Source organism: Aotus nancymaae, unplaced genomic scaffold (genome assembly GCF_030222135.1).
Source record: "Aotus nancymaae isolate 86718 unplaced genomic scaffold, 86718_ANA_hifiasm-v0.15.2.pri h1tg000007l, whole genome shotgun sequence".
Taxonomy (NCBI): Eukaryota; Metazoa; Chordata; class Mammalia; order Primates; family Aotidae; genus Aotus; species Aotus nancymaae.
In genome coordinates, this window is record NW_026988418.1 from 54,941,758 (window position 1) to 54,956,327 (window position 14,570).

Here is a 14,570-nt window from a genome sequence, read left to right on the forward strand (position 1 = left end):
AACAAATAACTCATGTTATTAGAGAGGTGAAGGCAGTCTGGAAGTTTATGACAAGGTGACAGTGGGTAGGGTGTGAGCAGAGAGATGAATTGGTGGTCAGTCGTCTTTGGGTTTCTTCAGCCTCACTGGTTCTACATCCCATCAATGGCTTAGCCCTATCAATTCTGCCTCTGAAAACTCTTTCATTGGTCCATTTATCTAATTTGTATACTGGCATCTCCACCAGCCTTTGCCTGGAATGCCACGACCACCTCCTAACTGTTTCCTCTGCCTCTAGACTCCTCCTCCTATGCAGAGTCCACATGGAAGCCAAAGGGATCTTTCTAAAAGGAAAATCTGGTCATGTCACCTCTAAATCTAAAAGCTTTCAGCAGTTCTCTTGAGCTCAGATAAAATTCAAAAGCCTTTACATAATTTGTAAGACTCTGTATGATGGCTCCTCTCTCTTTTCTCTGATTTCAACTCTTCTCTGCATTCCTCACACCCATGCGCTAGGAATACTGACTGACTATGGTTCTTTCTGTCATCTGGATCTTGATTCAAGCTATTTCCTATGCATGGAACATTCTTCATTCTCACGTTCCCACCCCATATTAGTGGCTAATTCTTATTCTTTCTTCAGGTCCTTGGTTAGATGCAGTTTCCTCTGGAAAACTTTCCCTGAATCCCCCAACCTCTTCATACTGAGTAAGTGTCCAGCTATATATTCCATAACACTCTTTACTTCTATTACAATAATGAATAGCTGTTGGAATTTGCTGTTCTGTAAACTCTATGAAGGCAGGAGCCATGTTTGCCTATTTGTCATTCTATCTACAATGCTTAAGACATGTTGCACATAGTGAAAGCACTAGAATATTTTTCCAATGAGTAGATAATTAAAATAAATATAACATTCAAAGTTATAAAGAAGGCAATAGGTTAATCCCATCATTCAGACATAATCAATATCAATATTTTGCTATATATCCTCCTAGACATTTCCATCTTTTCTTTTTCAAAAATGAGGTCTTACTTTTTGTAATATTCAGTCAAATTGTTGTTGCTGTTTTTCGTTTAATCTTAAATTTGTTATAGTGGACATCCTCCCAAATCAGTACATTGCTCTATAATGTTCTATTGTATACATATTCCTTACTTGAAGTAATCAATCCTCAGCTTCAGTACTAGTATTGTATCAGTATAAAGAACACTGAAATAAACACTCATCCTTGAGCATACATATTTTCTCTTTCCTTTCTTTCTTTCTTTTTCTTTCTTTCTTTTCTTTCTCCCTCCTTCCTTCCTTTCTTTCTTTCTTTTTCCTTCCTTCCCTCCTTCCTCCCTTCCTCCCTCCTTTCTTCTTTCTTTTCTTTTATTTCTTTCTGAGATGGAGCCTAGCTCTGTTGCCCAGGCTGGAGTACAGTGGCACAATCACGACTCACTGCAACCTCTGCCCCTGGGTTCAAGCGATTCTCCTACCTCAGGCTCCCGAGTAGCTGGGATTACAGGTGTGCACCACCATGCCCAGCTAATTTTTGTATTTTTAGTAAAGACAGGGTTTCACCATGTTGGCCAGGCTGGTCTCGAACTACTGACCTCAGGTGACCCACCCACATCAGCGTCAAAAGTGCTGGGATTACAGGCAAGAGCCATCGCGCCCACTGAACATACATATTTTCATATATTCATCCTTGATCATTGCGCAACTAATAGCTAGTACATGGCCTGGCACACATGATGAACTCATATACTAAGTGGATGAGTGAATTAACAAACAAATGAATAAGGGAGTCAGCTATCAATAAGCATAATAAAATTGTGGCTGAGAGTTCAGGCACTAGAACCAGTATACTATGTACAAATCCCAGCTCCAGCACTTTCCATCAATTACTAGTGTTTTCCTAGCTTCAGTGTCTCTCTTTACAAATGAAGATAATGGCTGTACAAACCTCAAAAGACTATTAGGAGAATAAGAGAATAAGGTCAAGTGCATTCCCAGAACCTGGCACACTGTAAGCACTTACAAATATTAATTGGTATCATGATCTTTGGTGTTATTTTTAAAATTGAGTATTGGAATGGAAATTATCGTTAGAATGGAAACTTTGCAAAGTCCACAGAAAGAAAGGGCTTCTCTTCGTACAATGGAGGAGCGAAGAAAACAAGTTCTAACGAGGAGAGAGAAAGGAGATCATTTGAAATTACAAAAAGAATTATTCCAATTCAAGTGCCACATTCTTGGTGAAAATTGTTGCTCTCTTTTCTGTGTTGGTAATCATAGCTTTCAGAATATTCAGTGTTGTCCAACTTTTAAAATTTCATTCTTTTTGATAAAGTTTCTTTATTAATTTTATAACCAAATGTAAGCTAATATTTACAACTTTGAAAAGTTTACACACACATACACAAACACATGCAAATTAGACAAAAAGTTATATCTTAGTATTTAAGATTTATTTATTTATTTGAGACAGAGTCTCACTTTGTCACTCGGGCTGCAGTGCAGTGAGCAATCTCAGCTCACTGCAACCTCTGCCCTCTGGGTTCAAGCGCTTCTCCTGCCTCAGCCTCCTGAGTAGCTGGAGTTCAGGCATGTGCCACCACGCCCGGCTAATTTTTGTATTTTTAATGGAGATGGGGTTCCACCATGTTGGCCAGGCTAGTCTAGAACTCCTAAATTCAGGTGATTCACTCGCCCCAGCCTCCTAAGGTGCTGGGAGTACAGGCATGACCACCACGCCTGGCCATACTTAAGTTTTAAAAACATACATTTGTTTGGCAAGTACTCCCATCTTGAAATACCTCTTCCAACATTGCCTTACATGTTATTTAAATTAAATCTTATATAATTTAAATTTCTTATGCCCCTAATCAGATCGTATGTTCTTTGAGAATGGAAACTCACGTCTTTATTTGTATCTTCTACAGCATTCATAAGCATTCCTTTTACTCTGTAGTTGTCAAGAAAAAAAGTAATTGATTTGATTTATGTCTTTGGTAATGTTGCTAAGTAATGAAAACTTTGCATGGAAGGTCTCAAGAATGACCGGGTGTGGAAGCCCTCTGTTTTTCTTTTTAAACACGAGATTGAAAAAGGAAAACAAACTGTACTTGTAATTGCTGAAAGTTTAATATTTACCCCCTGCCACCTAATAACTTTTTGAATGTCTTAAGATACCAGCGAAAACAAAGCCAGTATGTGTGGGACACTGTGGTTTGGAAGAGTGAACGCATGTTTTAAAATAAAAATGCACTTTACCAGTAGCATTCATTTTCCAAGGCTGTAATTAGAGAGAAACACTCAAGAAGCACCAAAATTGTGGAACATAAAGAGAGCAACGACAGGACCCCAATTAACCTAAATTAGCACAGGTTAACCAGACTGTGATAACTCAGAGCTTCAGAAGCCCCTCAAAACAAAAAAGCCTTCTGCTTTTAACACTTTTTTTTTCTTTTTTCCTCCCAAAGATTTCAAGATCCAAATGGAAAAATTCGCCAGGATGGGTGGGACCTGAACAGGCTGACACACTGCGGTTAGATTCAGACTGCCAGGGAAAGCTGCAGAGTACAGTCAGGCAAACACTACAGCTGGCTTTAATGACATTTTCATGTGAAAGACAACATTATTAGAAAATGTGTAAACAGGACAGGGCAGGGGAGTCCCCCTCTTGATTTTACAGCCAAAGACTCCCATCTTTCTGTGGCTTTTCTGTACCTTCTGCCATTTTGATTCTATGTACAAAAAAAAAAAAAAAACTCAGTACAGGCATTCCACCAATGTAATGCTCTCCTTTTCTGAATGGTCCTTTCATTTCCCCAAGAATTTTGGAATCATTGGAGTTATAGTGACTCTGTTACTTTATTCTTATATAACTTTGGGCAAGTTATTTGAACCTTAATCTCTTCACTGGTATAATGCTTGTAATAATAATAGCTATCTCATAAGTTAGAAAAATGAACTGAAAATTCACTAAATTAAGTATGTTAAATATCTAGAGAAGTGCTTAGTGTATAATGAGCACTCAAATAGTATTTATTGTTATTAGCTACTATTATGATCTTCTTAATAAGTCCTGTCCAATGTCAAATATTATTTCAAAAAGTCTCTGTTTCTCTCCCTTCCTTTTCATTTTTAGTTTTATCATTCCATTTAAAGTGGAAAAGAGGTCAGGTGGGGCAGCTCGTGCCTGAAATTCCAAGTCTTTGCTATTATTGTGAACAATGGTGCAATAAACATATGTGTGCATGTGTCTTTATACCAGAATGATTTATAATCCTTTGGGTATATACCCAGTAATGGGATTGCTGGGTCAAATGGTATTTCTAGTTCTAGATCCTTGAGGAATGGCCACACTGTCTTCCACAATGGTTGAACTAATTACACTTCCACCAACAGGGTAAAAGCATTCCTATTTCTCCACATCCTCTCCGGCATCTGTTGTCTCCTGACTTTTTAATGATCGGCATTCTGACTGGTAATCATGCCTTTTCACAGGGTTGCTGGAAATGAGATAATGCTGTCACATACTTAAAACAATATTTGCCACGTGGAAGGTGATCAGCCAATGCTAGCCAGTATTATGGATGTGCTGCTCTGGTCTTACGTGTCCCAGAGATGCAGCTGGGTGCTGTGATCATTGAGAAATCATATGGCAAGGGGTTTTTCTCAATACATCATTATGGTCATTTGTAGGTAAAATTATTTCTGACCCAATAGCCTGTTCAGATTTATGATCATGGTACCTAAATTTATGACCCTGAAAAAGTCACAATTTATGTGAATCCCGGTTCCCTCACTTAAAAAATGGGGAGAGTGATGTTTGTTTCATGTCTTTAAAAGACAAAATAAGACAATTTATGAGATACACTTAACCCACTGCTTAACTCTACGGATCTGAAAATAATAAAGATCCCTTCATCAGTGGACTCTCTGAGTGGGGAAAAGCCCCTACATAACAAAGCTGATAAGGTTGGGAAATTAATTAAACTACTCACTCATTCGAAAATACAAATGAAGCATATATGCTAAGCAATGCCCTCCTTTCATATGGAAAATAATACCTATTGACCTCAACCTAACAAACATACAATGGAGTTTGTATACACGTACAACCAAGCTGTTGGTTGTGGGTGGAGAATGAAAGACAAGAAAAACTGTTGTATGTGCGAAATATTGCCTTCTTTGTCCCTTTTTCTCTGCACCAACATAAACGATAGTTGTCATTTTCACTTCCTTAATTGACCAATTATGTTTTGGTTCCATAATGTGCCAGTCTTTGCATTTTCAGTCTGTTATCTCTTTCCCTGTGATCAAAGAACCTTCTTTTCTCTAGAATTTCCTACATGAGCAAACATTTTAGAAGTAACCATGTTACTGAACAATTACAATTACTTTTGACAGATTAAGTTCCTTTAATATTAGGTCTCTCCTGTTCTAACTCTCCTTTCTTTACCTCTCAATAGCCCAGTCTCTTATTTGCTCAATCCATGAACATATCTCTCTTCCTTCCCCCAGATTTCCCCTCTGTCTGGAATATTATACTCCACTTCTCTGACTAGTAAAATCTAACTTTTGAAGACCTTGCTCAATGTGCAGCCCCCAGGAGAAGTGTCCTCTGGTAATAGGCCTTTCCCTATTCCTTTAATAAAAGTAGGTATGTTCTCTCAAGGTCTCAGAGTGTACTGTCATTATCTCTATGAAAGCACTTGCTATTCTATATTGTAATTAATGCAATATCTGTACTTCCAAATAGACTATAACTATCTAAGGGCAGCAACTAAAGAATCTCATTTAATGTGATCATGTGTTTGTTACACAGATAAATGAAATAAGAAGGGATTCCTGGCTGCTTCTCCCAGGCCTATATCCCTCTGACAACTTCTCTAAGCTCTGGAGGAGTCAACCCTTCTCTGACAAAAAACATTTAGCATGACCCTTCCTCTCTCTGAGTATAGCTACTCGTCCTATATATCAAGGCTACCGAATGTATATTTTAAACTTTACAGAAAATACCATGTTATTTAATATTTTCTAAATAACATGGTATTTAGTATTTTCTAAATAACATGGTATTTTCTGTAAAGTTTAAAATATGGGTGGGGCATTGGAATGTGTTCCTATCTCTCCTATATTTTTTCTAACCAATATTTCCTCTAATTTTTAAATCCTTTCATGGAGGCTTGTCATTCAGAGTCCACAGGATGGATGAATGGATATAAGAATGAACAAACATGTGACACAGTACTGCATGGTTTACTGGCAATGTCTTTCTGATCAAGCCTGAAGTGTGCTGTAGCCTCTTTATTTACTTTTTATTTGACACATAAACAGAGAGAGATTTAAACTCTCTCTTATTGGCCTTTTCCCTGCATCTTAGCTTGGCTTCTGTTAGTGTTTCCCAGCATCAAGAAATAAGGAATCATCTGTGATATCAGACCCAAACTCTAAGAGAAAAGGATTTAGGGCCTTATATCTGAAAGTCAGCTGACCCCTGCTTATCACCCAACTCAACCCATCATTTCCCCTCCCCCCACAGTGTGCAGCCATCCATTCCTTCAATGCAGGTGACAACCCTCATTTCTATATTTCCAGTCACCTCTCACCAAAAAGGAACATGTAGGCTGGCTGTCCTCTAGAGAGCACTCCATAGTGTTTTGAAGAGCTCTGCAGCTGTGCTCACTTTTTCTCCATCGCAGTAGATCCAAAGGTGAAAAAAAAAGGAGAGGATTGGGGTGTTATAATCCCTGCTACCCCCACCAGCACAACAGAGCTGTTCAGAGGTTTACTCTTCAAAGCCTCTTAATTATCATGTAAACTCTCTGTGTCTTTAAAAAAACATACACACAGATCCATGAGAATTCTTAGCAAAAAAGATGAAGAATAGGCTAATTCTTAGGCACACGTTAGGTGGTGCATATTCTTTGCCCACAGGAATATCTAGTAGGATGTACAGAAAGTCTTAGTGAAATATTTCTATTTACAAATTGAGGAAAGATGGGATAAACCCATGTCAACACAACATTTTTTGAAATTAGAATTTTACTTTTTTTTTTTTCTGTCAAAAGCTACCAATTCCAGAATGAGAGAAACCTCAGTGTCTTAGAGACTATTTACACATTACGTATGTGGGACCTGCTTCCCGGTTATCCCTGAGGGGGCACCAAAGAGCCATTATTATTATTATTATTTATTTATTTTAGAGCACAGGAGTATAAGAAATTCCGGGTGCCTGTTTCTGGGCTATTTAAATCCCAGTAGACATGTTCTTTTGTACAGACCTCCTGGGATCAACCCAGCTCATAGGGAGCTGGGGATCTGTATTACATTATCACTTGCTGGTTTTGGTCAAATCTAAGGACAAACATATGAAGAAGCAGAGCACGTGGCACTGGTTCAGGAGGTTCAAGCAACATTATCAGATTCTTGTTGAGAAACAAACGGTTGTTACTGTGCCACCGCGTACTGCAGGCAATTCCCAGGTATCTAGAGAGGTCCAAGCTGGCAACAGAGAACATAATACTAGCTGCTGGACTGGGACTCACTATGCTGTATCTACAGATTCTCAGGATGCCGTTTAAACTTCCTGAGTTTATCTGAGAAGTAAACCAAGGGTATGGGTAATGAGGCAGAATTTACCGGTACAGTTAATGCCCCCTTATCCACAGTTTTGCTTTCCATGGTGTCAGCGGCCCACAGTCAACCACAGTCTGAAAATATTAAATAGAAAATTCCAGAAATGAACAACTCATAAATGTAAAATTGCACATGGTTCTGAGTAGCATGATGAAATCTCGTGCCGTTCCGCTCCATCCCACCCTTGAATCATCCCTTTGTCCTGCACATCCAGGCTGTATACATCGCGCATGCTTTAGTCACTTGGTAGCTGTCTGCGTTATAAGATGATTACAGTATTACAGCGCTTGTGTTCAAGTAACTCCCGTTTTACTTAATAATGTAAACGTGCGAGAGTAGTAATGCTGGTATATTTTTATAATTGTTCTATGCTATTATTAACTATTGTTAATCTCATTAACACTAAATTTATACATTAAACTTTATCATAAGTATATGCGTATAGAAAAAAACACAGCGTATATAGGGTTCAATACTATGCAGTTTGAGGCATCCAATGAGAGTCTTAGAATGTACCCCCTACAGATAAGCGGGGACTGCTATACAGGCAAGTGTCCATAAACCACACCCCCCAGCACGCAGCTAACAGAGCATATGCTTATTGGGACACATGCTCTTGAAAGAGACACCACAATGATAATAACCCACAATCCAGACTAATCCATGGGTCATATTTTTATAAGACATCATTATTCCATAGTACTGCTTCTAACTGGTATAACGATTATCCACTCACTCACATGACTTACCTTCTCAAAGTCTCGAAGAGCCTGGGTCTGTACCTGAGGGGGTTTCTCAAATGCTGTCAAGGAATATGTCTGCACAAAAGGGACCTTTTCACCACTTCTCCAGATCGGTGACTGCACTGGAGGGCCTCGATCTTTAGTGCCACTAAGGAAAGCTGTCGGTGAAACAGAACAATAACAAGGAAAGATTTATCTAATAGTGGCACTAGGATCATTGTGACTCGCACATTCCCGCAGAATTCAGTTTCCACAAAATACAAACTCAGTCTAGGCCACATAGAAGCAGTTCACGTAAAGTAGCCTGTGGGAAATCATATTAATAGCCATCCCCAGCGAATCAAACTAGTTTGCGTCCATACACCTTTGCAATGTGATACTCCTGCCATCAAGAAGTGAAGCCTGTTTCCCCAACTCTTGAATCTGGGTTGGCAAAGTGGCTAGCCTTGACTGGCAGAATATGATAAAAGTGCCACTGTCTGACTTCCAGAAACGAACTTTGAGAGGCCTTGCATTTCTGTTCTTGTCTTATTAGCATCCCAAGACAACCATGCTGCGAAGATGTTGGTCTACCCCACTGGAAACTGAAAAGCTGTTCAGGGAAGTGAAGATGCCCCAGCTGACAGTCACCTGCCAGACATGTGAGCAAGGCTGTATGAGACCTTCAACCCCAGTCAAGCCATCAGAAGATCGCAGCCAGTTGAGTGATCCCAAGTGAGACCAGCAGCAAAAATGCCCAGTTTCCCAAAACAGAATGTGAGAAATAATACATCATTGTAGTTTTAAGCCAGGTGTGAGCAAACTTTTTCTTAAAGGACCAGACAGTGTTTTAGGATTGTGGGTCATAGCATGTCTGTCACAGGTACTCAACTCCACCCTGTAGCACAGAGCAGACACAGACGATCTGTCAATGAATGAGTGTGACTGTGTGGTTATAAATCTTCACTTATAGAAACTGGCTGTTGGCCCATGGGCTGTAGTCTGCTGACTCCTGTTTTAAGTGGGGATAGGTTGTCACATAACAATAGGTAACCAAAAGAGTCTAAAGGAAAAAACCAAGCTACTAGCGAAGTATTTCTACAAATATCTCTACAGAGACTTTTTCAGGTTACTATTTGGTAATGGTAACAGTTGTAAAAACCAACATATTTAAAGGGCATTACATGTTACAGAATAGTTTCACATGAATTATTTCATTGATGAAATTGCTGCAACCAGTGAAATAGACATAAGTGATTATTAAAGTCATTTTACTGCTGAATAAGTAAAGGTTCAGAAAGTTTGCTTGTCCTAGATCACATTGCTAAAAAGTGGCAGAACCGATCCCATATTTTCTCCACCTGTCTTCCTTAGCGGTATGCTACTACTGTGTTATTTTAACAACTAAAGGGATTGCAAAGGTCTGAGAGTGGGGAAAATAGGCAAAGAGGCAGAGACAATCATTCCATTAACCAGTGGAAGCATTGCTTTGGGAGAACCTCGTGGAGTCTACACTGTAATTAACCCTATGCTTGCTTTTGAGAAGTAATGTTGTAAAAGAATGAGAAATCAGAGCCTCTGTCAAACAAAGGACACAGAGGACCTCATGTTGGGGCAGGGTTGGAGTCACTGCCTACCTGAGTTACAGATCCAGGTGGACAACATAGAAAGCTACATAGTTTTTGGCTGACAGAAGGAAATAATGAACCTTTATTGTGGAACTATTTTTTAAATAAGAAAGAATGACAGTCATGGCAAAGCATTAAGCTCTGTAGACAATGTCAGGGCACGTAAGAGCAAAACAAGCACCAGGTAATTTCCTTGCCGTTAACTAGACACTTGAGCGAAGGAGATCCAAGGCAATAAAGAGGCAAAATGCCAACACATGCTTTTCTTCCTTTCTCTTTTTCTCTTTCTCTTTCTTTCTTTTCTTTCTCTTTCTCTTTTTTCTTCCTTTCTCTCTTTTTCTTTCTTTTTTCTTTCTCTTTCTCCCCTCCTCTCCTTCCATCCTTCCTTCCTTCCTTCCCCCATCCCTCCTTCCCTGCCTTCTTTCCTTTGTTCTGCCAACTTGCCAGAAGCAGCACAAGAAAAAGCACCCAGATGCTTAGTCAACTTCTTAGAATTCTCTTTTTTGTTTTTAAATGTTCAGAAAAGATGGAAAATCATTTCTGCTAAAGAGAAAGAAAAAATTTGAAGACAGGGTGAAAGTGAACAGGTCAGTTACAAGAAAGAAACAAAAATCTATATTCTCTCTGCAAGGAAATGAGGGCGGGGGGGAATTTTCCAGGATTCTAATGTACCAAAGGGATCTCCATTTTTTGTTTTGTTTTGTTTTCTTCTGAAAATTGCCCCAAAAGAACACAAGAGAACATCTTGGCTAATTCATTGGTGATGTTGTAAGGAAACTGAGAGAAATGAAAGAAATGAATTACTGCTGCAGATAATATACAGCCTTGAGGAAAGAAAGGCTTTTAAGATTATAAATATAAAGGCTATTTCTGTATTCTGGAATAAAAGAAAGTCTGATGCAGGGAAAAGGGAAGTTAGAAAAACTGGAAAAAGAAAAAAGGAAGAAAGAAAAAAGGGATTGGAAAGACACCGGTAAATAGAAAGATGAAAAAGGTGAAGAAAAATATGATAGTCAACAGCGTGGTTTTAAAAGAGCCTTTTTTTGTTTGTTTGTTCTTGTTTGTTTTTTGCCTAAAACTATTTAACTTCCCATTGCACCACTGATTTCAAAGAAAAAAAACTGAAATGTAAGATCATATGATTTGTTTTTAAACTGAACACTGTACAATGTCTTTTTATTTTTGCAAAATTAATGTAGTATTCAGTGTGCCATCAGATAACCCTCTCCTTAATGGTAGTTTCAATAGCCACTAACCTTGCCTGGTACTGTTTGGGGGTTTAAATTGGAACAGAAATTTAAAGCGGGTTTTATTGGTGCATACCACAAATCGATTATATATATATATATATATATGGAGATACTATCTTTTCCCTCTTCAATTGTTTTTCATGCAGCTTACCCAACATAATTTTCTGTAGTTGTATACTACTCTATGATAGCAAATAATAATAATAAAATAATTATGATGATGTTGCACCTGTTTTGGTGATATTCTGAATGTTTCTAAGTAAATGCGAAATTTTAAATTAAAAGTAATTAGAGGCTGGGTGCAGTGGTTCACACTTGTAATCCCAGTACGTTGGGAGGCTGAAGTGGGCGGATCACTTGAGGTTGGGAGTTCAAGACCAGCCTGGCCAACATGGCAAAACCCCATCTCTACCAATAATACAAAAATTAGCCAGGCATGGTGGCAGGCACATGTAACCCCAGCTATTCAGGAGGCTGAGGCAGGAGAATTGCTTCAACTTGAAAGGTGGAGGTTGCAGTGAGTCGAGATGGCACCACTGCACTCCAGCCTGGGCAACAGAGCAATACTCCATCTCAAAAAATATAAATAAATAAATAAAGATTAGAAAAAAATATTTCTTCCACAATAGGTGAAATTAAATATGCTACTGAGGGGAAGATAATTAGATAAAACAGAATAATAATACATCACAGTTAGATTGGTGGATATGATAGAGCAGTGCCTTTGAAGCTTGGATTTGAATCTTGCCCACTTGCTAATTGTGGGAATTTAGGCAAATCTCTTAATTTTGCTGATTTATTACCTCTGTAAAAACGGGGTAATAACATCTGCTTTACAGAGCTGTTACACGGATTAAATAAAATAATACATAAAAGCACCTCACCACGTCTTATATGTAGTAAGCATTTTATCCATTCCTCTCACATTTTCACCCCAGTCCTTCAATTTTTGCCTCAAAATGCAGAAGACTGACATTTAAAATGTTGAGCATAGTAACCCTTGGAATTAGCGGATTTAACACACAATTTCAAATACTAATTTTAAGTGACTCTGAAATCCTTAACTTATTCAAATTAAAAACTTTTTTCCAAATTGTGCACATAAACAATCTGTGCTTCCAGGCTGTTATGAAAAAAGCAAATAACTTAGCAAGGAAGTAAAACCCTCTTTGTGAAAAATAGACCCCAAAAGAATGTTACCTTCCCTTTGGTTTTGCAACTCATGTAGATCTCTGGCTAATGTAAATGCAGTAATAATTGTGCTGTTATTACGAATACATTAATAGTAACAATGAGTAAGATACTGAGTGCTTATTACTTGACAGCCTCTGTGCTAAGACCTTTTCTCAGTCTCACCTATGAGATTAACATTATTATTATAATACTCATTTTATTTACTTATTATTTTATTTCTTTTTAAGTTTTTTGAGACTGAGTCTCACTCTGTCACCCAGGCTGGAGTGCACTGGCAAGATCTTGGCTCACTGCAACCTCTGCTTCCTGGGTTCAAGTGATTCTCCTGCCTCAGCCTCCCATGTAGCTGGGATTACAGGTAGGGGCCACCATGCCCAGCTAATTTTTCTATTTTTGGTAGAGACAGGGTTTCACCATGTTGGCCAGGCTGGTCTCAAACTCCTGACCTCAGGTGATCCTCCCACCTCAGCCCCCCAGAATGCTGGGATTACAGGCATGAGCCACTGAGCCTAGCCTATTATACCCATTTTAATGGTGTATTAAGGCAGATATTTCATTTTAGTAACATAATTTATTTTAATCATTGTATAAGTGAGCTTAGCCTTGCAATTACAGAATCATTAAAAGTATGACGAGTTCACATAAGTATCTGTTATGATTTGCTGTACTGTGCTGCCTCTCAGTACATAGAATTATATCTAGCTTATAATTGTCAGTGTGAAATTGCTACAGTAGTATGTGTAAATTTGGAAATTCACAAAAGTTTGAAGATATTGCCATGATGAACTTAAAGAGGCCATAATTCATGGGAATTATGATCATTAGAAAACCAAGAATTGGCCAGGTGCCAATTTCTCCCACACACTTTGGAAAGCTGAAGTGGGTGGATCTCTTGAGGTCAGACATTAAAAACCAGCCTGGGCAACATAGCAAGACCCCCATTTCTGAAAACGTATTAAAGATTAGGCATATGTCTGTAGTCCCAGCTACTCGTGAGGCTTAGGTGAAAGGATAGCTTGAGCCCAGGAGTTTGAAGTTACAGTGAGCTATCACACCACTGCACTGCATCCATAGTGAGAGAGTGAGACCCTGTCTCAAAAGAAAAACAAATGAATAAAGAAAAGAAACAAAGAATTTGACAGGGCAAGACCTACAGCATCCTTACCTGCTGTGTGGCTTGTTCTGGGTACCATCTCCCCATCATCCTCTGCAAAATAATCTCTGTGGAGAGAAACACATCATTAATTAATGAGTATCCCACAAGGTCCCCAATCCCAGGGATCGAGGAGAAGACACCTACCTATTTGTCATTTCTATTTATCTCTGCAAGTATTTACTAAGCTTCCATTATGTATCAGGGACAGTGTCAAGTGCTGGGGATACAAAGGCAAACGCCCCAGAAGAGTTCCTATATTCAGTAAGTACATGAGACCCAGCCATTAAAATAATTTCACAAGCATTGACTACTATTGTAGTAAATGTTATGAAGGAAAATGCAGAGGGAACTTAACTAGCATAGGGACTCAGAGAAACTCAGGGAAAGGAACATTTAAACATAGATGGAGAGGATATCAGCCAGGTGTAGAATGTGAGTGGAAGAGTGTTCCATCATGAGAGAACAGCAAAGGCCCTGAGTCAGAGCGGACTCTGGTCTGTTGGAGGAAGAAAGAAAGCCCATGTTGTAACCAGGCCACTCAGGGCCTTGTAGCATGGGGTAAGGCCACCGAGTTTTAAAGAGCTATGGGGAATCAATGAAGGATTTTACATAAGAAATGAATGATAATGATCACATTTAAATTTTAGGTCAGTCATTCCAGCTAGCTGCATCCTGGCTCTACACAGTGAGACTGTGAAGGGGCAAAAATGGATGGTAAGAGTCTATGTCCCAAATAGGAAGTTGTGATAGTTTAAGGGAAATTTTAAGAATTCAAGATCTGTTTAGAAAGTAGAACTGACACAGAAACCTTGAAAAACAGACCAAGTTTATGAATGGAAATGTTAATAACACCATGATTCAGTAGCAAGAGGCGTATCTGTTCAGTACAGTAAATACCACCATCCCTAGCAGAGAGGGGACAATATCTTAAAATGTAGTCAACAAACACTTGTCAAGCACATGCTGGGTTTTTAGGCCCTGTTTTAAGCTCCACAAATGTAGCAG

The 14,570-nt window shown here is 38.8% G+C and overlaps 1 protein-coding gene across 6 annotated transcripts in view; it reads right to left on the reverse strand.

Annotated features, from left to right (window-relative positions):
• Window positions 1-14,570, reverse strand: part of PDE4DIPP2 (PDE4DIP) — a 295,357-nt gene that overhangs the window by 167,486 nt on the left and 113,301 nt on the right. For all 6 annotated transcript variants that reach the window (XM_064372639.1, XM_064372637.1, XM_064372638.1 and 3 more), the window contains 2 exons: window positions 13,575-13,630; window positions 8,365-8,516 (listed from right to left, as the gene is read on the reverse strand). In XM_064372639.1, coding sequence (XP_064228709.1) covers window positions 8,365-8,516; window positions 13,575-13,602 — 180 coding nt within the window. In that variant the 5' untranslated portion in view covers window positions 13,603-13,630. Of the gene's footprint in view, window positions 1-8,364; window positions 8,517-13,574; window positions 13,631-14,570 lie in introns of those variants that run through there.